Source organism: Mus pahari, chromosome 7, assembly GCF_900095145.1.
Source record: "Mus pahari chromosome 7, PAHARI_EIJ_v1.1, whole genome shotgun sequence".
Lineage (NCBI taxonomy): Eukaryota > Metazoa > Chordata > Mammalia > Rodentia > Muridae > Mus > Mus pahari.
This window is the reverse complement of record NC_034596.1, coordinates 51,848,315-51,874,107: the sequence shown is the minus strand read 5'-3', so window position 1 is coordinate 51,874,107 and position 25,793 is coordinate 51,848,315. Positions and strand designations below refer to the sequence as shown.

The 25,793-nt window shown below is 42.4% G+C and overlaps 1 protein-coding gene across 1 annotated transcript in view; it reads left to right on the top strand.

Moving 5' to 3' along the window:
• Positions 1-24,562, top strand: part of Baz1a (bromodomain adjacent to zinc finger domain 1A) — an 86,822-nt gene extending 62,260 nt beyond the window's left edge. The window contains exons 17-27 of the mRNA XM_021202127.2: positions 1,185-1,309; positions 3,338-3,934; positions 5,099-5,262; positions 7,258-7,409; positions 9,429-9,577; positions 18,330-18,577; positions 18,663-18,889; positions 20,964-21,427; positions 21,901-22,043; positions 22,820-22,907; positions 23,624-24,562. Coding sequence (XP_021057786.1) covers positions 1,185-1,309; positions 3,338-3,934; positions 5,099-5,262; positions 7,258-7,409; positions 9,429-9,577; positions 18,330-18,577; positions 18,663-18,889; positions 20,964-21,427; positions 21,901-22,043; positions 22,820-22,907; positions 23,624-23,820 — 2,554 coding nt within the window. The 3' untranslated portion in view covers positions 23,821-24,562. The remainder of the gene's footprint in view (positions 1-1,184; positions 1,310-3,337; positions 3,935-5,098; positions 5,263-7,257; positions 7,410-9,428; positions 9,578-18,329; positions 18,578-18,662; positions 18,890-20,963; positions 21,428-21,900; positions 22,044-22,819; positions 22,908-23,623) is intronic.
• Positions 24,563-25,793: the final 1,231 nt, after the last annotated feature.

Genomic DNA, 25,793 nt, shown 5'->3' with positions numbered 1-25,793 from the left:
TATCTTTAATGTAGCCATCGCCACCTGGAACTCCTGCTTCAACTTTGTCAAGTGCTAGAATTACAGGCGTATATCAACACTTCTGACTCTTTCATATTTTAAATGTTGTTGTTGTTGTTGTTGTTGTCATTGTTGTTGTGTGACTGAAGGGAGGGGGTTGGGGTTTGTCTTCTCCTCCCACCTGTACATGGATGCTGGGGCTCAGGGCTCGAACTCTGCTCATTGTGCTTATATAGCAAGCACATTTCCCCCAAGCCATCTTGCCAGCTCTTTTTTTTTAAGTTTTTGGTTTTTTTGGTTTTTGGGTTTTTTTTTTTTCTGCTTACCTCACCTCCCTCATATGCCTTTTCCCAGTTTCCTTGGTGAATAAAAATGTGAGCCTGCAAAACTTCACTTTGGATGTAGAAACAGAAATGATAGCATATATATATATATATTATTGTCTGTGAAGCTTGCAGTTTACCCTGACTGACCTGATACCTCCTGTGAGGCTCAGGCTGACCTCAAACTCAATCCCTCAGCCTCTAGTGTACTGGAATTACAGGCATGCACCACTACACCCAGTTTAAGTGATAGAATTCCCTCTGAAGTTTATATAATTTTAGTTTAAATGTGAACAACATAATGGAATAACAGATTATGTTCATTCCACTCACTCACTGTATCTGAAGTACAACTGCTTCTTTCCCTTGGTATTTGTCTTCCTATCTCTCCCTACTCTGAGCTGTTATCAGCAGGTAGCCCACCCCCACCCCCGCCTCCAACCATGGAGAGCGGCTTCTCCACACCATTCACATTCTCACCCTCACTGTAGCAAGCACACTGTCTAACCATCTTCCCTTCTCTAAACTTCCCTTCACAGAGCTCCCTCAGCACTGAAGAGCACTGGTTGCTCTTGCAGAGAGAACCCAGGTTTGGTTCCCAGCAGCCACTTGGTGACTTACTCTGGTTCCAAGGAGAATCCACTTTTCTGGTCTCCACAGGCATCAGGAGCATATATTGTTCACTCATATACATGCAGGCAAAACACACATACACGTAAATAAATGTAAACCCCTCATTTCCTTCCTTGCTCCTAGGGCCAAGCATGGTTTTAACTCTGCCCTTTTTTCTTACCCATATCTTGGATCACACTTCTTACTTATAATTTCTTGAGATTTTTAGCTCATTCCTTTTCCTTTCAGGGAAGAAGAAAGGGAAGATTTTGATACTAGTACTGAGAGCAAAGAAATGGAACAGAAAGATCTGGACCCTGGTGTGGTTACTGAAGATGAAGATGACCCAGGATCGCATAAAAGGAGCAGAAGAGGTATCTATCAGCTCACTCACAGCAGGGTTCTTCTTCCTGGTTCATGGCTAGGTCTTGATTCAGCTCTATTCAAGTCAGCCTTGAACTCACTGTGTAGCTAGGACTGACCTTGGCCACCTGATTCTCCTGCCTTTACAGCTAAGTGATGGGATTATAGGTGTGTGCCACCATGTCTGTCTGTGTGGTATCTTAGACATCTGCCTTGATGAGTTGTAAAGACCAACTTGTTATGAAATGGTGTTCTGAAAAACATTACTGTACTTATGGGATTGTTTTGTTTTGTATTGCATGAAGACAGGGCCTAACTACATAGCCCAGACTTGCCTGGAACTTTGCAGCTCAGGCTGGCTTTAGACTTGAAGTCCTCCTGAGTAAAGGGATTATAGACAAGTGATTCCACAGCAGACATAGTATATATACTAAAGTGCTTTATTCACAAGTCATTGAAGAGAGACAATATTCTTTTTCATGAGTCCTTTTCATCTTCTCCTCCCCCTTCTTTCTTTGTTCAAGTTTATTTGAAACAAGATTTCACATAGCATAGTCTGGCCTAGAACATTAAATTCATAATATAGCCAAGAATGGCCATGAAGTCCTAATCCTCCTGCCTCTACCTCCCAAGTGCTAGGGCTATAGATCCCTGCTAATGCCTATCATAGATCAGTGTCTCCTAACTTCAACTGCGGTGTTGGGGAGGGGGGGACAGTTTGAGACAGGATCTCTGGAGCTCACTATGTAGACTATGTCTTACTTGCCTCTGCCTCTTAAGTAACTTCAAATTTTATTTAGCGGGTCTTTTGATTTGTTTTCTCTAAGATTTATTTTTTATTTTATGTGCATTGGTGTCTTGCCTATGTGCATGAATATATGAGGGTGCCAGATCCCCTGGAACTGACTCTGCTGTGACCTCCGTGTAGGTGCTGGGAATTGAACCTGGGTCTTCTAGAAGAAGGGTCAGTGCTCTTAACTGCTGAGCCACCTCTCTGGGCCCTGGCAAGTTTTACTAAGTCTGTTTTGACCAGTTTTTTGTTTGTTTTTTTTTTAAAGATTTATTTATTTATTATATCTAAGTACACTGTAGCTGTNTTCAGATGCACCAGAAGAGGGCATCAGATCATGTTATAGTTGGTTGTAAGCCACCATGTGGTTGTTGGGATTTGAACTCAGGACCTTTGGAAGAACAGTCGGTGCTCTTAACCACTGAGCCATCTCTCCAGCCCCCAATGGAATATATACCTAGCTTCTTTTTTTTTTTTTTTTCGTTGTGGTTTTTCGAGACAGGGTTTCTCTGTATAGCCCTGGCTGTCCTGGAACTCACTCTGTAGACCAGGCTGGCCTCGAACTCAGAAATCCGCCTGCCTCTGCCTCCCAAGTGCTGGGATTAAAGGCATGTGCCACCACGCCCAGCTCAGTTTTTACTCTCTATTGTATGAAAGCAATGTGCAGACCTGTGCACAATGATCTCTCATTGTGTCTTCACACAACTTGCTCTCTGCATGCCAGAGAGGAGGTGATCTAGTTGTCCTGTTCCTAGTATACCAACTCTGCTCAGTTAAAGCCCCAGCTTCAGATACAGCCACAGTAAAACACGCTTCAGTTTGTAACAGTAAATCCTGGTTACCTTTGCGTCTCATATTGATTTCTTTTTTGTTGTCTTGTTTTTTATTTTTTTGAGACGGGGATAGCGCTCTGTGTAGCGCTCCCTGTCCTGGAGCTCACTGTGTAGACCAGAGATGCAGAGATCCGCCTGTCTCTTCCTCCCAAGTGCTGGGATTAAAGGTGTGCATCATCACTGCCCGGTGTGTCTTTGTATTTCTTTAGTGAGTATTGAAAATATAATAAGGCTGAATATGATGGCAGAGGCCTTTCAGAGCTCCAGGGTATCCGAATCTACTACATAATGGGACCCTGTCTCAAACAATTGCAACAAAAGACAAAGAAATTAGATAGATAAATAAATAAATAAATAAATAAATAAATAAATAAATAAATAAAAGAGCAATAATGATACATTTTATTTCAACGCAGGGAAAGTGGGACAAACTGCAGTTAAGCAATGTATAAAGCAAGAGATGAGCTACTGTATAAAGCAGGAGCCTCTGAGTGCTGACGCAGAGGAAGCTTTGAGACAGGAACAACAACGGAAAGAGAAAGAGCTCCTAGACAAGATCCAGAGTGCCATCGCCTGTACCAACATCTTCCCTCTGGGGCGCGACCGCCTGTACAGGCGCTACTGGATCTTCCCTTCCATTCCTGGTCTGTTCATAGAAGAGGATTATTCAGGTCTTACTGAAGACATGTTGTTGCCTAGGCCTTCATCATTTCACAATAACGCACAGCCTCACGATCCTCAGGTATCTATTAAAACTGAAGAGTCCTTCATATCTGAATCTACCTCCAGCCTCGACCAAGGTCCATTTGATGACTCTGTGCTGCTGCCAAAACCAGTGCATAAGCCAAACCGGTGGTGCTTTTACAGTTCTTGTGAACAGCTAGACCAGCTCATTGAAGCTCTCAACTCCAGAGGACACAGAGAAAGTGCCTTAAAAGAGACCTTGCTACAGGAAAAGAGCAGAATATGCGCACAGCTTGCCCTCTTCTCTGAAGAGAAATTCCATTTTTCAGGTAAATGTTTGTTCTGTTTTTTTGAGTTACTGTCTGTCCCTGGCTGTCCTGGAATTCACTGTAGAACAGGCTGGTCTCTCTGCCTCTGTCTCTGTCTCTGTCTCTGCCCCTAAGTGTGGGGATTAAAGGGATGTGCCACCATTCCTGGTCTAAACATATTTCAAGCTGTTACACATATGTTAAAATATGTTAGCGTTCATCCTGACCTGTTCTTAGTTTGCATATTAGACAATCATCATATATTCATACAGAGAAGAGTCTCAATGCCTTTGCATTGTTTGTGTGAGCAGTCTTTTCTCATTCCTTGACAATGGACTGACTGCTTGCGTTATTCAGCTTTGCATTATTGTGACAAAGTATCTGCACAGAACAACTTGAGGGTAAACAGCATGAGGCTGGGGATTGGCAAGAGTGAGTGAACAAGTACCACAGTTCTTATGAATGGAATCATATCATCCTTTGTGGCTAACATCATAAGAATAATGCCACTAATGTTCTCAAAATTTTGTTTTTGTTTTTTTTGGGGGGAGGGGGGTTTCGAGACAGGGTTTCTCTGTGTAGCCCTGGCTGTCCTGGAACTCACTCTGTAGACCAGGCTGGCCTCGAACTCAGAAATCCGCCTGCCTCTGCCTCCCAAGTGCTGGGATTAAAGGCGTGCGCCACCACGCCCGGCGGAAGAAAGACTCTTAATTGAAAAAATGCTTCCATGGGATTAGTCTGTCTAAGGAAGTAGGGCTTCTTGATTGATAATTGGTGTGGAAAGGACCCATCTCATTGGGTGCTGGCCTGGGCAGGCTGTCCATGGATGATGGTATAAGAGCAGGGTAAGCAAAGCCAACAAGCAGTTTCTGCTTCGACTCCTGCCTCCAGGTTCCTGCCCTGACTTCCCTCAGTGATGGAGTGTGACTTTAGAGTTGTAAGCGGAAATAAACCCCTTCCTTCCCAGGTTGCTATTGGCCATGGTGTCTATCTCAGCAACAGAAACCCTAAGACAAAGGCCTTTGCCAGATTTATGGTGATAGCTATTAAGGAGTTACTCAAAATCATGTCATATCATGTTTTAATATTTGTGACTATTCAGAATTTATGGTTATTTCATGTAAATTATCTCAAAATTATGTTATTTTTTATGGAGAAAATCTTTAAAATATTTGGTTATTTCAGACAAACCTCAGGCTGATAGCAAGCCCGTGTCTTCTCGGGGACGATCTTCTGGTGCATGTGACATATCCCAGATGTCTGCAGAGAGGCAGCTTGAGCTGAGGCTCAGGGACTTTCTCTTGGATATTGAGGACAGAATCTATCAAGGGACACTAGGAGCCATCAAGGTTTGTCCCTTATGTTTATTTATACCTTAGTTGCTATATGTAAATATTTCTAAATGGTTTATATTTTCATCTTCCCTAACCAGCTCCTGCCTTCTCTGCTCAGTCTTGTTGGTTGGTTGTCCCCCACTAATAGGACCTCATACATACTACACCAACATTCCAGTAAAGTACATCTCCAACTGTTGATTTCTTTATCTTTGAGACTTGACTTTACACTATTTGATTGACTAAAATGGTCTGTCTTGGTGATGGACTTGCACCAACATGTCTGTTATGTATGTTATATGCATGCCTTCAGCATCATTTGTCATTTATACTATGACCACCTGAAATCATTTCTAAAGGGGCGGGAATGGCACAGTGTTTCACAGCACTGGCTTCTCTTCCAGAGGACCCAGCTTCAATTAGTAATAGCTAATTCTGTAACTCCAGACCCAAGCTGACACTCTCTTCTGGCCACCATGGGAATGGGACACTTAAGTGATACATAGACTTACTTATATGCAGATAAAACACTCATACACACACAATTTTTTTTCTTTTTTTTTAATTTATTTATTATTATTTTCTTTATTTACATTTCAAATGCTATCCCGAAAGTTCCCTATACCCCACCCCCACCCCTGCTCATCTACCCACCCACTCCCACTACTTGGCCCTGGCNTTCCCCTGTGCTGGGTCATATAAAGTTTACAAGACCAAGGGGCCTCTCTTCCCAATGATAGCCGATTAGGCCATCTTCTGCTACATATGCAGCTAGAGACNCGAGCTCAGGGGGTACTGGTTAGTTCATATTGTTGTTNCACCTACAGGGTTGCAGCCCCCTACAACTCCTTGGGTACTTTCTCTAGCTCCTCCATTGGGGGCCCTGTGTTCCATCCAATAGCTGACAGTAAGCATCCACTTCTGTGTTTGCCAGGCACTGGCATAGCCTCACAAGAGGCCGCAATATCAGCGTCCCTTCAGCAGAATCTTGCTGGCATGTGCATTAGTATCTGGGTTTGGTGGCTGATGATGGGATGGATTCCCGGATGGGGTAGTCTCTGGATAGTCCATCCTTTCATCTTAGCTCTAAATTTTGTCTCTGTACCTATATCCTTTCATGAGTATTTTGTTCCTTATTCTAAGGAGGAATGAAGTATCCACACAATGGTCATCCTTCTTGGTTTTCCTGATACACATACAATTTAATTTAAATTTTTAACAACTGTTTTTATAGCTGGTCATGGTGGCATAATTCTTCCAATCCCAGCATTCAGGAGGCTGGTGCAGGTGAATCTCTGAATTGAGGGCAACCTGGTCTACAAAGTGAGCTTCCAGACAAGCCTGAGCTATATGAAGAGCGCTTATTTCAACAACAAAACAAAAACATTTGATTGTAAAGTAGTGCATAATGCCTCACACTCCTGTTATCCCAGCACTTTAGAGGCTGAAGCAGGAGGACAAGACCAGCTTGGGCCACATAGTAACACACACACACACACACACACACACACACACACAAATGCGGTTTTTAAAAATAGACTAAAGTGGGCTGGTGAGATGGCTCAGTGGGTAAGAGCACCCGACTGTTCTTCTGAAGGTCCAGAGTTCAAATCCCAGCAACCACATGGTGGCTCACAACCACCCATAACAAGATCTGACGCCCTCTACTGGAGTGTCTGAAGACAGCTACAGTGTACTTACATATAATAAATAAATCTTAAAAAAAAAAAAATAGACTAAAGTACTAAAGCTTTTCATCTGCATACATAATACAAATTGCATTAGATCATTGAGTAACTTTATTCTCATGGTTTGGACTTTGAGCGAATTCTCTGTATAACCCTGGCTTGCCTGCCAGTCCTACTGCCTCAGCCTCCTGGGTGCAGTAACCTTATTTTTTTTATACTTTTTTGATTCCTCTGTTCTAGAATGTACATGAATTAAGTACATAGCTCTTAGGAGTAATGTATTCCCATATTTCAGGGTTAGTAACTCTAGGTTTCATTACAGGTTACAGATCGACAGGTCTGGAGATCAGCCCTGGAGAATGGACGATATGAGCTGTTAAGTGAGGAAAGCAAGGAGAACGGAGTGATTAAAACTGTGAATGAGGACGTGGAAGAGATGGAAATGGAACAAGCAAGGGTCATAGTAAGAGACAGGTAAACGGCTTCTGGACTGATCACCAGTCCTGGCTTAGGTTTTTGGCTTCTTTTGTTTGGGTTCTTTAGATAGTGTGCTTAATGTCATTCTATTATATTATTTGGGGACAGTGTACATGTGTGTGGAAAGCAGAAGTCAGTATCTCTCATCCTTCACTAAGGCTCTTCTGAGCTTGGAGGTCACCAGTTCAGCCAGGGTTGCTGGCCAGTGAGCTGCTGCCAGGCCTGCCTTGTGCTGTGTGTGCGCTGGGGTCTGAACTGGGGTCCTCCTGCTTACATGGCCGGTGAAAGGCTTGTCAGCAGCCTGAGAACCTGTGTCTGTAACCCAGGGCCCATTAAAAATTACTGTGCCATGTGCCTGCAAACCCAGTCTTCTGTGTGGACACAGAAACAGGTGCAGAAGCTCAGGCCAGCCTGCCTGGAGTAGACAGCAGGGCAGAAAACAAGAGGGAGCCTGTTTTACCACAGTGGAAGGAGAGAAGTGACTATCAAAAGTTGTCCTCTGACATATGTGCTGTGGTATGTGAGAACCCACACTCTCACGGTATACACAAACTCACTAAATAAATGAATCAATTCTGAGGTGGGCTAGCAGATGGCTCAGTCGTGAAACACTTGCCAGTGTAGCTGAGGGGCTGGGTTTGACCCCCAGAAACACACACACACACACACCAAAACAGGGCTGGTCTTTTTGGTGGTGGTTTTTTGGTTTTTGAGTTTGTTTGGTTGGTCGATTGGTTGGTTTGGTTTGGTTTTTCAAGACAGGGTTTCTCTGTGTAGCCCTGGCTGTCCTGGAACTCACTCTGTAGACCAGGCTGGCCTGTTTTTTTGTTTTTTGTTTTTTTTTTAAAGATTTATTTATTTATTATATGTAAGTACACTGTAGCTGTCTTCAGATACTCCAGAAGAGGGAGTCAGATCTTGTTAAGGATGGTTGTGAGCCACCATGTGGTTGCTGGGATTTGAACTCTGCACCTTTGGAAGAGCAGTCGGGTGCTCTTACCTACTGAGCCATCTCACCAGCCCCTGTTTTTTTGTTTTTTGTCTCTCCACTGAGGTGATTTTTTTCTACATTTTCCTCTGTTGCTTCGTTTGTACTGTTACAACTAAGAGCTAAGTACACCTCTGCCTCAGGAAGATCATTGTGGCTGCTACACGCTTCTCAGTGGTTTCACCTCTGAAACATGTTGGAAAGACATGAAACTGTCTTGGAAGAACATGGGTAACAGTGAAGGATGTGCTAGAGAGCCAGAGTAGGGGTGCACACCAGTAATCCCCAAACTTGAAGAAAGAGGCAGGAGGACTGTGAATTCAAGACCAACCTAGATTATATAGAAGACTATACAGGGAGACTTGGGTCTTGTAAAGAACAGAATATATTATAAGAGGTTTTCTGTGCTGAGGAGCGTGTGAAAGCGTGAAAGCACTTTAGTAAGTGATAAGTTTTACACTGGAGATGTAAGTCTGGTGGCTGACGTCTAGGAAGTGGGGGGCACTCCATAGGCTTTAAGGTCTGTCACCCTCACTTCTGACACGTTCCCCAGAGGCCTTCCCTCTTCTACCTTCTCTCCTTGACTAGGAGAGAAGGTCCTCCATGCACTCATGATATCTCTTTGAGATTGGGAAACTCTATAACATAGGTGTCAATAAACCTTTGAGGTCTGGGGAGATGGCTTGGTGGATAAAACACTTGCCATGCAAGTAGGAATCCTCAGAAGTCACATAAAGTGGGACACGGTCCCAGGGTTCTCAGTGGCCACATGGGAAGCAGAGACAGAATCTCTGAGAGTTCATGCTAGCTAGCCTGCCATTCACAATGGCAGACAAAAGAAACAGACCTGTCTCAAGGCAAAACTGACGCCTGAGGTTGTCATGAACATACATCTATGCACACAAATGCACACAAATAAACCCTTCAGGGGTGCTGTGTCATGAACATATATCCATGCACACAAACAAACTTTGGAAAAATGAGTGGGTCCGAGTTTCACCAAATTGTGATTTTTATTTTAATTATAGACTTTTGGGGATTAAAACAGAAACTCCAAGTACCATCCCAACCAGTAGCAGTACACCACAGTCAGTGAGCAGTGTGGTTCATTATCTGGCCCTGGCCCTCTTTCAGATAGAACAGGGCATTGAGCGGCGTTTCCTCAAAGCTCCACTTGGTGAGTATCTTATTTCAAAATACTAGTTGGATTTTAAATAATGTGAAGTTTCCTCCTACTGGGAGTTGTAGACTGACATAATGAACTTGATAGGCTAAAATTGATTTCATTTCTTTTAAAAGATGAACTTTTCAGGTAAGATGTATTTTAAATCATATGTAAATATTGCTTCCTGGCTTACTCGAAACAGTCACGTTTTTAAGCTTATTTCTTTTTGTGTGATGTTTCAAAAAAAATTGCCAAAAAGTATTTTTATCCAGACTTCAAATAATATAAATTAGGTGAAAACGGTTTTTGTTTTTTGGGGTTTTTTTGTTTTGTTTTTGTAACGTAAAATTTTTGTTAGTGATTTAAATCTCCATTTGGAGATTTAGTTTAAAAATATGTATTACCCAAGAAACATTAAGTTAGAAATATAAAGTGTAGGATTATAGATGAAGAAATGTTCTACCATCTGTGGTGTGGGTAGGCAGTGCTGGGGATTACCCAGGGCCTCGTGTATGCTAGGCAGACTCTATCATTGAGCGACAATTTGTGTCTAGAATGGAAGAAATAATACGGTCGTTTTAGGCTATTTATGCAATTATTAGGCTTTTTAGGGCCAACCCACAAACCTAATTATTGTCTTCAAAAAATATAGATTTCAAAATTCAAATCAAGCCGGGTGTGGTGGCGCATGCCTTTAATCCCACTCAGGAGGCAGAGGCAGGCGAATTTCTGAGTTCGAGGCCAGCCTGGTCTACAAAGTGAGTTCCAGGACAGCCAGGGCTACACAGAGAAACCCTGTCTCCCTGTCTCGAAAAACCAAAAAAAAAAAAAAAAGTTTATATTTCACTGGGGTTATAGAGAAGATAAAACCCATACTTTTCTGGTCTCATGGGAAGGAACAACTAGAATGCTGAATTTCTTAAATAATGATATTAATATTAATTGATGTGAGGACTAATAACAATGAAGTGTCAGACAGCTCATTGGTTAAGAGCATTTATGTTAATTCAAAAGGACCCAGGTTTGGTTTCCAGCACCAACACAGCAGCCCACAGTCTCCTGTAACTGCAGATCTATTGGGTCCAGCACCCTCTCCTGGCCTCTGTGAACAGCGGGAGTGCATGTGATACACATACATACAGGCCGGCAAGCACTCACACTCACAACATAAAATCTGTAACTTCTTATAGATGAGTGGTTCTCAGCCATCCTGTTGTTGCCACCCATTAATTCAGTTCTTCATGTTGTCATGACCAAAACTATACGATGATTTTTGTTGCTACTTCATAACTATAATTTTGCTATTGTAATGTAAACATCTGTGTTTTCTGATGGTCTTAGGCGACCCCATGAAAGGGTCATTCGACCCCCCCCAAAGGGTTGTGACCCACGGGTTAAGAACCTCTGCTAGCAACTGTATCATTCAATTTCAGAATATAAATATAGTCATATAATGCACTTATATTGAAGAATTTGTATCTAATGTCCCACTGTTACAAACCTATTCTTTTTTTTTTTTTTTTTTCTTCTTGAGACAGTGTTTCTCTGTGTAGCCCTGGCTGTCCTGGAGCTCACTTTGTAGACCAGGCAGGCCTCGAACTCAGAAATCCTCTGCCTCCCGAGTGCTGGCATTAAAGGTGTGCGCCACCACATCCGGCTCTATTCATGTTCTTATAAATTGATATTATTATTATAACTTAAATAAATCACATCACATGGAAGGCATCGGTCATGGGCCTTTCTCGTATCATCTAATGGTTTGTTTTGTTTGCTGGGGTTTGGTCCTGAGGATTGAATCTCTAGGGTTGCATCTCATGCTAGGTCAACACTGCCACTGAGCTGTAGCCCCAGCTCTCCTCCTGCTCTTCAAGAGTTGTAAGATGGGGTCTCACTAAGTTGCTCAGGATGACCTGAACTCTTCTGTAGCCCAGGCAGGCCTAGAACTCAGTGTCTTCCTCTCAGCTGGGGTTACAGGCTTATGCTCTCAGGCTTATGCTCGTAGTCCTCTGAAAAAGTGCAGATGGCACCCCACTTTCAAGATAAGGAGATGGACTCTCACTGATGAGCTATTTGCTGTTGATAGACTCAGGGCAAGCCTTAAGCTGTATCCCCAACTCACCAGGCTCCTGTGGGTTGTTCAATCCAGGTAATGCAGATGTTCCTAGTTAAATGGATCACAAGGCCAAATCAAAAGTTATGAGCCTGGTGAAGAGACATGTATGGGGTCGGGGGTGGGGGAGATAGGGATAGAAGGGAGTTACAAGAGGTTCGGGGAAGGCTGGGGACACAGCTTGGTGGTAGAGTACTTGCTTGGCCTATGTGCTCAGAATTTATGGGCCCTTCTAGTGGGCGCCTAGAAGTTAAGAAAACAGAGAAATGCAGTGAGTGGAGCTGTGGCCGAGGTTTCAGATGTTCTCTTGACACTTAGAATAGGGGTTGTTTGTGATATCTGGACTAAAAGTCTGTGTGCGGATTAACAGAAACTGAAGAATCAACTGATTATTAAGAGACCAACACCACTGAGGTGGAAATGTCTGTGAGTCCTTGGGACAATAGGAAAGTATTTTCTCAGGGTCAGCACCCAGAGGCTGCTGTGTCCAGAGAGTGTCAAGCTGACAACAGAACTTAGATGTTTAAGGCTTGGAAAAAGATGGAGGGAGTCATGGCGAGTGGCTGAGGCTTAGCCTCATGAGGTATGGTTGGAGTTCCGGGGAGGGGCCAGAAGAGATCCATAATCCAAACTCTTCGGTTTGCAGTGAAGACCCCAGATACTGGAGGTGCCAGAGCCATGGCTTATCCATCAAGGATAACAGTGGGTGTGTTCATCCTCTAGTGGGAAAGGGAGGAAAACAGGAAAAAACCTCCTGCCTAGCCCAGAGATCCCACCCTTGCCTCAGGTTGTTTTGCCCTTGTATCCCATAAAAGGCTCTCCCTGAACTATCTAAGATAAGGGGTTAAGAGAAGCCGCCCATCTGCTTTGAAAACCTGTTTCTTTTCTTTTTTTCTTTTCTTTTTTTTTTTTTTTTTTTTTTTTTTTGGTTTTTCGAGACAGGGTTTCTCTGTATAGCCTTGGCTGTCGTGGAACTCACTCTGTAGACCAGGCTGGCCTCGAACTCAGAAATCCGCCTGCCTCTTCCTCTGCCTCCCAAGTGCTGGGATTAAAGGCATGTGCCACCACACCTGGCCCTGTTTCTTTTCTAAATTCAGGGGGAAATAAGATCTTGTTGTTTTGTTAGCCCATGTTTTCAACTGTGTAAAGCTTTGGGCCAGAAAAATCCAGTGGGAGTTGTCTGTTGGATTATGGAGGGCCACAGTGATTCTTATGTATACTACATGTAAATATAGTCATTTTAGAACTTAAATTTCATGCTGAAAGATAAAAGAAACTCTTTGGGTTCTTAACTGAAGCTCAAAGGTGGCGGAGCACTGACCGAGCACTGGGAAGGAGGAGCAAGAGGCTTTGGAGTCAAAGCCAGCGTGCCTGAGAGGCCTGCAGGGCATGCGGAAGAGAGAGAAAATGAAGTTTTAGTTTATGAATGTCTGAGATAGAATGCATGCTGCAGTCTTCTAAAAATTCAACATAGGAAATTAAGCAGCCTCAAAGATGTGTTTGTTTGGTTTTTTTCCCTGGGGACAGGGTTTCTCTGTATAGCAAACTCACCGGGTATAGTGGCACTCATCTGTGCTCTTAACTGTCACTGTGTCCTGCATGCCCTGGGTCCTGGGACCCCACATGTAGACACACATGCAGGGAAGCTGGAGGTGAGGTGAGTATGCTACCCCTGATGGGGGGGTACCTACTACCTCCAGCAATCAGGAACCTCAGCCTGCTTATTAGGTACAGAAGGGAGCAGGAGGGAGGATTGGTTGTCTCAGTAGGAGGATCTCTGTAGGCCAGCAGCCTAAGGGCTTGGTCCAGTTGCCAGCCTCTGTGCATCCACTCACTCACAGTGATCCACTTGCACTAGGACTCCTGAAGAGTGCTTTGCCAGGATGAGCCTCGACATAGGTAGGGCTTGCCACTCCTGTGAGGCTGAGACTTTGGAGTCCTTGTTGAGGCCACACTCATGCCAACAATAGACATTCACTCAAGGCTTCCTCCTCTTCTACGGCTATTGTGGAGGCTGAGGAGGATCACAAATTCAAAACCAGTCTGGGCTCTCAGAATAATTGTTTAGGTGGTGTTGCTGGAAATAGGATCCTGCTGTGTATTCTGAGCTGGACTTGAATTCACAGCAGTCTTTGCTTCAGCCAATCAAGTGCTGCTAGGATTACAGGCATGCACTACATACCTGACATTCAAAATAAAAGTTAAAATAGAGACGGGGAGATGCTAGAACAGGTAGAGGCATTGTTGTAGGAACCCAGTGACCTGATCTCAGTCCTCAGAACCCACAGAGGTGGAGGAGAAACTGACTTCTAAAAGTTGTCCTTGGGCCTTTATAGGCACTGTGTGGTACATGCATATACATGCATATTAAGTAAATACAGGTAGCTGCCAGTTACAAACAAAAAATCTCTCTCTCTCTCTCTCTCTCTCTCTCTCTCTCTCNCNCNCACACACACACACACACACACACACACACACACATAAACACAATTAAAGTAGAGGCTAGACACAAAGCAGGTAGAGGCAGGTAGATCTCTGAGTTTAGGCCAACCTGGTCTACATAGTGAGTTCTAGGCCAACAAGGGCTATATATACCCTGTCACAAAGGCTAAAACTTCAGCTCCACTGAGTGCTTGCCTAGTGTGTGTACAACTTTGGATTCAGTCCTTAGTACACAAAGGACAAGAGAATGAGTACAACCTTTTTATTGCACTGCTAAAAATGGGCTTGTGGGTTTTTTTTTTTTAATTTGGGGAAGAGAATCATGTTCAGTTAATTATCTTAGATGGGGTGGTATGAGAAGTATTTGTTTGGGTTGGTAATTTCATCGTAATGTCATGCTTATGGTTAAATCCTTAAGCTATAATAGGAATTCTCAACTAACTTTGTCAATTTGAAATTAGGTAACACAGAAATTAATAAAGATCAAAAGGGAGCTAGAAAAAAAAAGAACAAGAAAAAGAGAGAGGACGATCAATCTAGTGTGAGAGATGGTAAATTTTTAACTTCTTACAGAAATGTGTGTTTTGTCTTATAAAGAGCCATTTTACCTCTGTATTGCTGAATACTAATGTGCATATTTAGTTTTGAAAGAAAATCTTGAATGTAATCTTAAGGGAAAGGAATGGACTTGGAAACAAGCTTACAAAACAACTATTACCTTACTAATAGTTGACTGCTTCATATTACACTTTAAATAATCAGAATTTTTTTTGTCTTCACTAATTTATTGTGTGAATATGCTTGTACGTGCATGTGCATGCTGTGTACATGGATAGAGGTCAGGGGACACCTAGGGAATTGGCTCTCTCTGGTCCCAGAATGGAAGTTCGCTATCAAGCTTGGCAGCAAGTGCCTTTGCCTGCTGAGCCATCTTACCAGCCTCCTACATTCTTCTAAGTTGATGTGTGCAAAGTAAATCTTAGTACACTTAGGTGTGATCCCAAGATGCACAAAGGGGGCTTATCTTTACTTGTGTGACACAAAGGGGGCTTATCTTTACTTGTGTGACACAAAGGGGGCTTATCTTTACTTGTGTGACACAAAGGGGCTTATCTTTACTTGTGTGACACAAAGGGGCTTATCTTTACTTGTGTGACACAAGGGGGCTTATCTTTACTTGTGTGACACAAAGGGGGCTTATCTTTACTTGTGTGACACAAAGGGGGCTTATCTTGTGTGACACTAAGGGGGGCTTATCTTGTGTGACATAGATTGCTCAGTGTGCTTTTCTCCTACATCAAGAGAACCCTAGGGAATCTTGGTATACTTTTTATGTTAATCATTTTATGTGGACACTTTATTAAGGAATGTATCCAGACTAGCAAATGAACGATAAGAGAAGTGAGGCATTCTGTCCTTGAGAACCTAGCTAGCTTGCGAGCTGTGATGGGCTTGTCAGAACTTGTTTCTGAGTGAAGGAAGCAGGTCTGGGAGGGTTTGTGTACAACTGTGCTCTAGCCCTGAGGAAGTAAAGGCCATCCTAAGGAATGTAGGGAGTTGGAAAGTGGCACCCTGAGCCACAGGAGACCCTCTGCCCACAGAGGGGTAAGGACAAGGCTTGAGAGATGACTCAGTCATACAAACATGAGCACGTGAGTTCAAATCACCAGCACTCATGTCAAAAGAAAGCCCAGGACAGTGGTGTGGGCAGAGTCCCAGTGCTCAGCCAGCATAGCAGATGTCAGTCTGGCTATCCAGTCAAGGGTGCAGGGAGCTGATCCTCTTCCACTTCTGCCCCCAAAGAACTGGGATTGTACCAGCCTGTTATCCCAGCTTTTAGGAGGCTGAGTTGATAGGATCATAAATTTGAAATTAGCCTGAGCTACATTATCTTTAAAAAGAAAAAGAGAAAAGTTCACCAACCCATGATTCACACTGATTTCCAAGACTACACAAGCCTCTAATTGACTTTTCATTCACCCTAACGTGTTGACCATTCTCCAGCCTTATTTTTTGCCATTACCTAGTAAGAACTGGTGCAGATTTGTTTGTCCAGAAAGATGTCTTTATGATCTTTTAACTAACGGTGCTTGTTGGTACTTCCTTGGGGATACTTTTATGCCAGAGCTTTCCAAGGAGCCTTTTAATGAAGTCAAGTCAGAAGCATAGAGTGGGGCAAAGATAAAGCCAGTGCATTTTAGTAGATTACACACCCCAGAGGAAGAGAGGAGCTGAAATCAGAATTCAGAATTCAGCTAGCTCATATACATCTGCAAAAGTTACCTTGGGGTGTGGGCTTGTTCAAGGGTAGAACAGTTCTGTGGTGTGCCATGGAGTCCTTGGGAATCATCTGAGCAACAGGAGAGACTCAGAAAGATGAAGTGGGAATATTGTCTGCTCACATTCTACATATGGTTGACCTGACTTCATTTTCTCAAGCTTTGGAGTCATTTGATTCCCTGGCTTTGGTGGCACATGCCTTTGATTCCAGCCCTCACAAGTCTGAGGCACATGGATCACTGAGTTTGAGGTCAATTCCAGGACAGCCAGGGCTACTTGGAGACACCCTGTCTTGGGGTGGGGAGGAGTCTGATTTTTGACTCATCTGTTGATTTTCCCTTGTCCTACTGAGTTTCTGTTAATATTTACAAGTTCTTTGTAGTTCTTATTTCTTTGTTGCTCTTTTGGCTGCACTGGGGATCAAACCCAAGACCTGATGGATGCCTGGTGGACCCATGCTTTCCACTGAGCTGCACACTCACCACAGTTCCGAGTCGTCGTGTAAACTAGTCTGTGCTTAAAAATATAAAACCACACACACACACACACACAGTCGCTGTCTTCAGACACACCAGAAGAGGGCATCAGATCCTATTACAGATCGTTGTGAGCCACCATGTGGTTGCCAGGAATTGAACTCATGACCTCTGAAGAGCAGTCAGTGTTCTTAAGCTTCTTAAGCACTGAGCCTCCCTGATCTATATTTTTTAAATGAGCAGAGTAAATGTAGATTTCTTAAAGAAAAATAAGAACTTGAGTGGGAAGGGTTTTGAGAAAGGAATACCTGATTTGAACTCTTAAATGAAACATATTAAATGTAGTTTTTCATATTCTATATAGTTTTGATAATCTGAGTTGTCTGATTTTGCTAGTTCTTACAATGTTTTGGTTGGTGGTGTGTGAATGTGGATATGTATAGGTGTGTGATACTGGGGATGGAAATGCAAGGCAAGCATTGTACTTCTGAGCCCTTCAAACCTTTTAAGGGGTTATGTTGTCTCTATGTTTTGTTTGTCTTAATTAGTATTTGGGGGTTTGTCTGTGTGCAAGCATGGCACAGCATGGTATGGAGGTCAGAGAACACTAGAGTTGCTTTCCTTTCACATCACCAGGCTTGCATAGCAAGCATGTTACCTGCTGGGTCATATTGCTGGCTGTGTTTTCCTTTTTTGTTTTGTTTGGTTGGCTAGTTTAAGATGGGGGCATGTTTTATTGTTTTGAGATAGGGCAAAGTAGCTCAGGATGGCCTTGAACTTAGTATATATGCAACCCTTTGCCTCAGTCTCTTGAGTGCTAGGATAATAACCATGTACTGTGGTAAACTTTCTGAATTACACTACACAGTGGTGTGTAGTATATTCACCCTTAGGAACACACAGCCAACACATTTGCCTATATCAGAGCATGTACTAGCAGCTCACAAGAAACCTTATTGTGTTTGAATCATTCTTCTGGCAATGGGGAAGTAGCATTCTTGATTCAAAGGAAAAACTTATTTAACCAGTTTTAAATTAAACCAAGATTTGATACAAAGACTCAATTGGGAACACGTTGCCTAAATTCTTTTCTCTTTTAACTATTCAAACTTCAAGCCTTAAGTAATTCCTTATGTCAATTTTTTAAAAATACAGCTCTACAGATATGTTCTCTTTAACATTAGGTGTGGGCAGCTTGCGGATGAGACAGCTTCACTCTGTTGCAACCCAGAATGACCTGGAGCTCACTGCATAGTGCAGCCTGTCTCAGAACCACAGAAATGCCTTGCTTTACCCCCAAGTGCTGGGTTACATGGAACTTTAGTTTTCAGAATTAAGCATAATTCTTTTGATAAACATTTGAAGAAGCAGGACATCAGAGCTATTTAAACTACTAAGAAAGTAATTCTAGTAGACATTTACCTCTGCTTCAATCACTTTCCCCTCTCATTTCAAGATGGCAGTGACAGCGGACGTTCTTATAAAACTGTCCTGGACCGTTGGAGGGAGTCTCTCCTTTCCTCTGCTAGTCTATCCCAAGTGTTTCTGCATTTATCAACCTTGGATCGCAGTGTGATGTGGTCTAAGTCCATACTGAACGCACGTTGCAAGATCTGCCGGAAAAAGGGAGATGCTGAAAACATGGTGCTGTGTGATGGCTGCGACCGAGGGCATCACACCTACTGTGTCCGACCAAAGCTCAAGGTATTCTCATCTTTGTCTGTTGGGCACGTTGACAGGGAGATTTTTGACAGTAGATAGATAATGATCATTTTTGTGGTTTGTTCAGACTGTTCCTGATGGAGATTGGTTTTGTCCAGAATGTCGACCAAAGCAACGTTCTAGAAGACTTTCCTCTCGGCAGAGACCGTCCTTGGAAAGTGACGAAGAAATGGAAGAGGGTATGGAAGATGATGATGATGAAGTTGACGATGATGATGAAGAGGGTCAAAGTGAGGAGGAAGAATATGAGGTGGAGCACGATGAGGAGGACTCTGACGACGAGGAAGCGCTCAGGTGAGTGCAGTTTGCAGTGTGAGAAAGGCTCTTCTCGCCTGTGACCCTTCAGACCCACAAGAATAGCTGAGTCATAACTGTCCTGAAACTACCTGTGCGTTTTACATATTATAAATATTTCAGAATATTTCCAAGGTAGGTGTTTCTGATCTAATCTGTCCTCACCCCACTGCCCCCAGAATTACCAGTTCTTCTGCACACAGTGAGCTGTCCCTCGGGCCTGGTGCTGAGGTTTAAAGGCTGGATGTTCTTGCCGTGGTAGCACTGGAGTAGTCTTCCTTTAGTTCATCTCTATTCCCCCCTTGAAACAGCCTCAAACTTGATGTGATCTTGCCTTTAAGCACCACCCCCACCCCAGTGCTCAGATTATACCACTACACTCAATTTGACCCTTTTTTTCAGGACTAAAATAAGAAAAATTCATATTTACTAGGTATATTTCTGTCCATTAGTTCTCCACCAGTAGATGGTTATACCACAATGGGGGCATCATACTGTAATCTTTATTCTCATCTTAAATATCTGTACCAGTGCCATGGAACCAAGAAACCAAGTATGGCAAGAGTGACCAAGAACTGTCCAATTCAAAAACCACTGTCATAGGAAAATAGTTAAAATGGAGCCATCTGGTGTGTTTCATTGAGATTAAGGGTTTTTTTCTCCTTTACTTGAAGATGACATTCACCACCTTTTCTTTCCAATTTTATGGGGTTGTTTGTTTGTTTTGGTTTTTCGAGACAGGGTTTCTCTGTGTAGCCCCTAGAACTTACTCTGTAGTCCAGGCTGGCCTCGAACTCAGAAATTCGCCTGCCTCTGCCTCCCAAGTGCTGGGATTACAGGCGTGTGCCACCACTGCCCGGCTTTTTGTTTGTTTTTAAGAGTACCGTCTCCTGGGCTAGAGAGATGGCTCTGAAGTTAAGAGTACTAGCTGTTCTTCCAGAGGACCCAGGTTCAATTCCCAGCACCCACATGACAGCTCATAAGTGTCTGTAACTCTGACTTCAGGGGATCTGATACCTTCACACAGGCATAAAATGTGCGGCCAAAATGTGAGTGCACATAAAATAAAAATACTTTTGAAAAAAAGAGAGTACCAGCAAACTGAGACCATCTACCACCATTGTGGCTCTGGAAGGCAATATTATATTAAACATAACAAAAGACGTCTGGAGGCCTGGAAAGATAGTCAGTAAACTGAAGACTGTACAAGCATGAGTACCCAAGTGTGATTTCCAACCCCCACACCAAAGCTGGGTGTGGCAGCATACACCTCTGACCCCAGCCCTGGGATGGGGGATGTGGAGAAAGGCAGGTCCCGGGCATTTTCTGACTAGCTGGTCTAGCCTAATGAGCCAGGTCCAACTTTAGTGTGAGATCCTGTCTCAGAAAATAAGGTAGCAACAATAGAAGACACCCAGCATTGGCCCATGTAGGACTAGCACACCTGAACATGTACATACACTACATAGACACACACACATCAACTGGTCAATAATTTTGGAAAATTCTTATGAATGTTTCTTGTTAAATAGAAGTATGTAGAGAGATAAGTTATATCTAACTTATTTCAGAATCAGAAAGTAGTAAAGAGGTTCTTGGCTTGGTCTTCATGAACCTTAAGTTTGAGACCTATGTCATGTTAGCCATTGGCTAGCCTCTCAGTCGCCTCTGTCAGTGGTGATGGCACAGGAGAAGCACAATGCAAGCTTAGTCCATTAGTTTCCTGTGTTCTTAGCGATATGGACTTGGTCTGTTTACAGTTCTCCTGAAGGTTTTATTAGTTTATCACGGTTCAGGACTTGATTTCCATGATGGTATCCTAGTCACCTAGAGAATAAATGTCCTCCCTTGTTTCAGAGAAATACACAAGAACTTGTCTCTAAACTTAAAGGCTATGATAATATATACCATAGTGTGTGAGTGTGTGTGAGTGCGTGTGTGTGTGTATGTGTGTGATATGAATTTATAGCATAAGTTTATATGCAAAAGTAATTTATGTACAACTCAATGATTAAGTACAAATAACCATATGTTCTTCATTTTTCATTATTGTACAATTGTTGTACTTTCATAGCCCACCAAAACGAGGAAGACCCCAAGTTAGATTGCCAATTAAAACAAGAGGGAGATTTGGCCCTTCTTTCCCAAGTCGCAGCCAACGACAAGACCCTGGAAGATACCCTTCAAGGAGTCAGCAGAGCACGCCCAAGACCACTGCTTCTAAATCTGCTAGCAAAAACCTAAGGAAAACCAGATCTGCTCCTCCCACAGACACTCGATCTCTAAGAGTTGGTAGTCGCTCCACTCGCCACAGCCCTAGTGCACTGCAAGATGTGTTTGTGGAATTGCTTAGTCCTCATGGAAAACGCAGAGGACGGAAGGGTGCTGATAATACCCCAGAACACAGTCCCAGCTTCACTAACTTCAGGGTCAGCACCTCGAGATCAAGCAGACAGTTGATACCTTTAAATACTGCTGAAAATCTTTCTCTCCAGGATAGTGAATCTAAGAGAAGAGGCAGGAAAAGACAATCTACAGGTATGAAATCTAATTTATATTCTTCCTTACCTAAGAAGATTTGAGTCCTTTATCACTATTTTTGTTTGTTGTTTTTTCATTTCTACGTCTTTCAGAGTAAGTTAGGTGGGCTGAGGCGGTAGCTCAGCCTACAGTGCTTAGAACCCAGGCACCCAAGCCTTGGTACCAGGAGTTCAGAAGCCATGTAATGTGGCAGGGGGGTGGGGAGGCAGCCCACAGGACCAAAACAGTGCATCCCAAGTCAGCCACCATGTGCCATATCAGAGAGCCCAGGGTGTGATTTAAAGACCCTGACTCCAACATAAGCCTCCGCGTGCACCTGTGCACACACATGCAGGCCTGCAGCCATACACTGACACCACATATACTTGAAGGGCAAAAAAGCTCGCTGTAAGGTGTAGCTTGTATTTCTGTAACAGGTTTAACTTATATTCAATATTTTGCTTTGATACTGCCTAAAATTTCTTATTCAGAGTCATCTCCTGTACCACTGAATCGAAGAAGTTCTGGCAGGCAAGGAGGTGTTCATGAATTGTCTGCTTTTGAACAACTTGTCGTGGAACTGGTACGGCATGATGATAGCTGGCCCTTTTTGAAACTGGTTTCTAAAATCCAGGTAATAATATTAATATACCTAGACTTTATAAACTATTACCTAATTTACGTTTATATGATATAGTCTTTATGGAAACTTGATAGATGATTTAGCTGCCATGTGCTGGGACTTGAACCCAGGTCCTTTGGAAAAGCAGCCGGTGCTCTTTACCAAGTCATAGTAGCTTCTACTTTGAGATCTGCAGAGCAAGAATCTGAAGGATTAGTTAATATAGAATAACATCTTAAAACTAGTTTGTTTTGTGTGTGATAGCGCACACTCCACCAGTTGAGTGATGAAGACAGGACCCCACCGTAAGTTAGGACTCGGGTAATCAGTAGCAGTCTTAGTAGCAGGCGCCTGCACCTAACCCACCCCGAGGTGTCTCACTGGGCAGGGTTTTGGTTTTCTTTCAAACAACCCAGTCTAGCCTAAGGCTTTCTCTGTAGCTGAAGACTGCCACGAATTCCAGCTTTTATTTTTTATAGATGGTTTTTGTCATCAATTAAGTAAACATTGTCACATTCTAGTCATTACTATAGATGCAATAATGCTCACTAATAAATATTATGGATATATATATATATATCAGTTTTTTTCCTTTCATAATAAATTATATATATGATGGTATTAAGTGGGCTTCTACATCATTATAATGACTCAAATTATGTGACATATTTTAATGGAATAAAGGTATTCAGAAGTTGATATTAAGTTGTTCTGGGGGTATAAAAATTAATTTAACCATATATGTCCAATAATTTCTTTGTACTATGAAATACCTTATTATTTTACAGGTCCCAGACTACTATGACATCATTAAGAAGCCCATTGCCTTAAATATAATTCGAGAAAAAGTAAATAAATGTGAATATAAATTAGCATGTGAGTAACCTATCATTTCCTTTTTAGTGCTTTTAAGAGATGTTACTATTTTTATTTTGTTTTAAATGATGTACATTAGTATAGGTTGGCTATTTGGCAGCCCAGGATGTCCCTCAAATGCTTATTATTAGTACATACTGATGTACATACTGAGGTGAAAGATGGATGAGTTAAGTATGGATTGGTTAGTATAAACTGGTTAAAATGGATTGGTTAAAGAGGTTAAATAGGCCGGGCATGGTGGCGCACGCCTTTANTCCCAGCACTCGGGAGGCAGAGGCAGGCNGATTTCTGAGTTCGAGGCCAGCCTGGTCTATAGAGTGAGTTCCAGGAAAGCCAGGGCTACACAGAGAAACCCTGTCTCGGAAAAAAAAAAAAAAAGAGGTTAAATAATTAGAGACATTCTGTAGAGTCCGGTGTTAGTGGGAGAAGATTTTGGTTTTGATGCAGTGATTAACCATAGGCCTCCTGGGAAGCTGAGCAAGGCCTCTGTCTCTGTAGTCAGAGCTGTGTAAACATAGAGTGCACGCAAGCCTGGGCTCTGCACAACAGTTTAAACTATTTACAATTGAACAACTTTAAGCTCAAGTTCTGTTGCCTTGTTTCAGTCTCTTTTCTGACTTCCCTTTTCTTAGTGAGCTTTCCAGTGTACAAAAAAAGATCTCTTCTGATGTGTTTACTGCTGTCCCTAATCTTGCTTGTTTTTCTCTCTCCAGCTGAGTTTATTGATGATATTGAGTTAATGTTTTCAAACTGCTTTGAATACAACCCTCGGAACACGAGTGAAGCAAAAGCTGGAACTCGGCTTCAAGCGTTTTTTCATATTCAAGCTCAAAAGCTTGGACTCCACGTCTCACCCAGTCCTGTGGACCAGGTTAGCATGCCACTAGCTGCAAAGAAGTCACGGATCTAATTTTTGTCCTTCTAAAGGCTATACGTGAAGAAAAACATAATCGTTCATGAACATGGAACATTAAATCATGCTCTAAAGCAGATACATGTATAAAGCAATAACAGCTGGTTGACCACATCCAAGTGTGGCCTGCACTATAGTCTCAATTTACTATTAAGCACTCAGGAGAATGTAGGAAAGATTTCCTTTGCTACCGTTTTGTTCAGTATCTACTAAGTTTTATAGATGTATTGGGTACAGTACTGGTTTACAGAGGCTTTTGTACATTTTGAGATCATTCATGTGTTCAGGTATCTTGGGAAATAGTTTTTCAACTATGATTTATTTTGTCATTGAGCTTTAGGAGTTTCAGTCGTAAGGAGGCTTTGTCTCCACAGTAACTCTTCTAGACCACAGAATGTGTCTTAAGACTGTTTCATGAGCACATGGTTTCAACACTACACATGAATGAATCCAATTCTCTAGCTCTGACGTGCCGTAGCCAGTGCCGACTGAATTTATTAACTAGATATTTATTTAGCATTCAAAGTCATTTGTGAATTTGTTTTGTATTTATAAAATTTATACTTGGAAGAATGTTCTTTAATTTTTTTTAACATTTTACTATGTTTTTGTTTTATTTCTTGACCAGTCTTAATGATTTAAAAATAAAAATGCCACCCTCTCTAACAGTTCTGTTTTACAAACGATAAGTTTCTGTGTACAACTTTTCTAAGTGTGCAAATAAAATGATACATTTTTTTCAAGTTTTCTGAATTCTGAAGTTTTTGCAAATTAAAATCAGACTTTTGTCTATTTATACATACAGATCATAAAAGCCATACAGTGTTTCATTGTCTGAGTATAAGATGCCCACAGCTGGTGGCAGTGAGATTCTTGCACAGATCCTCACTAGGAGGCGAGAAGCATGTTGAATCCTGAGATTACAGACATGTGTCACTGCCTGATTCCAAATACATCCTTGATTTCAATGGTCTTGGTGGTGCAGGCCTGTAATCTTAGCATTCAATATCCTTGAAGCAAGAGGATCCCAAGTTCAGGGCCAGCCTGCCTGGGCTGAACAGTGAGAAGCTGTCTATGGTAGTTTGAATGTAAATGTTGCCATGGGCTCTGTACTGGAGCACTAGGTCCAAGTGGCTTCTGTTTGGAGAGACTTAAGAAATGTGACCTCAGCTGGGCAATGGTGGTGCACGCCTTTAATCCCAGCATTCCAGAGGCAGAGGCAGGCAGTTCAAGGCAAGCGTCGTCTACAGTGTCAATTCTGGACATTGAGGGATACACAGAGAAACCCTTTCTCAAAAAGAAAGAAAAAAAAAAAAGGAAGAGAAAGGAAAGAATATGTGGCCTTGGTGGAGGAAATGAATCACCAGGGACGGGGCTTTAAGTCTTTGCCTTACTCCCAGTTAGTTCCCCCTGCTTCAAATGCCTGCTTGAGGTGTAAGCTCTCAGTTTCCTATGCCTGCTGCCAATGTTATGTCATGATTGATCCCAAATAACCTCTTATATAAATTGCTTTGGTCATGGTGTTAAATCACAGCAATAGAAAAGTAACTACTGATACATTGACTTTTTAATTGTTTGACTACTATTGCAAAGAATGCTGGATGGGAAAAAAGCCAAAGTTGATAGTCTTTGTACCTAATAAATGTGAAATGCCTTTTGTATTAAATAAACCAATTCTGCAAGATTTCTTGGTTCATCTCTCCATTTTTCAGAAGAGGTTAAAACTCAGGTCATTTTTTTTTTAATTCAGTCAGGTACCTTCAGGAAGATGTGAATACAGTTTTAATTTTGTGGAGAGCATAAAAGATCAAATAGAAGAAATTGGTTATATATGTTCAGGTTCATTCAGGTCTCACTTTCTAGGAAGTTACAAAACAATGGCTGGCATATAGTCATGATCTGGTTTTTCATTTTGTACCCCAGTCTCCTTTCAAACCCTAGAGACCAAACTTGGGCCTTAAATGTGCTAA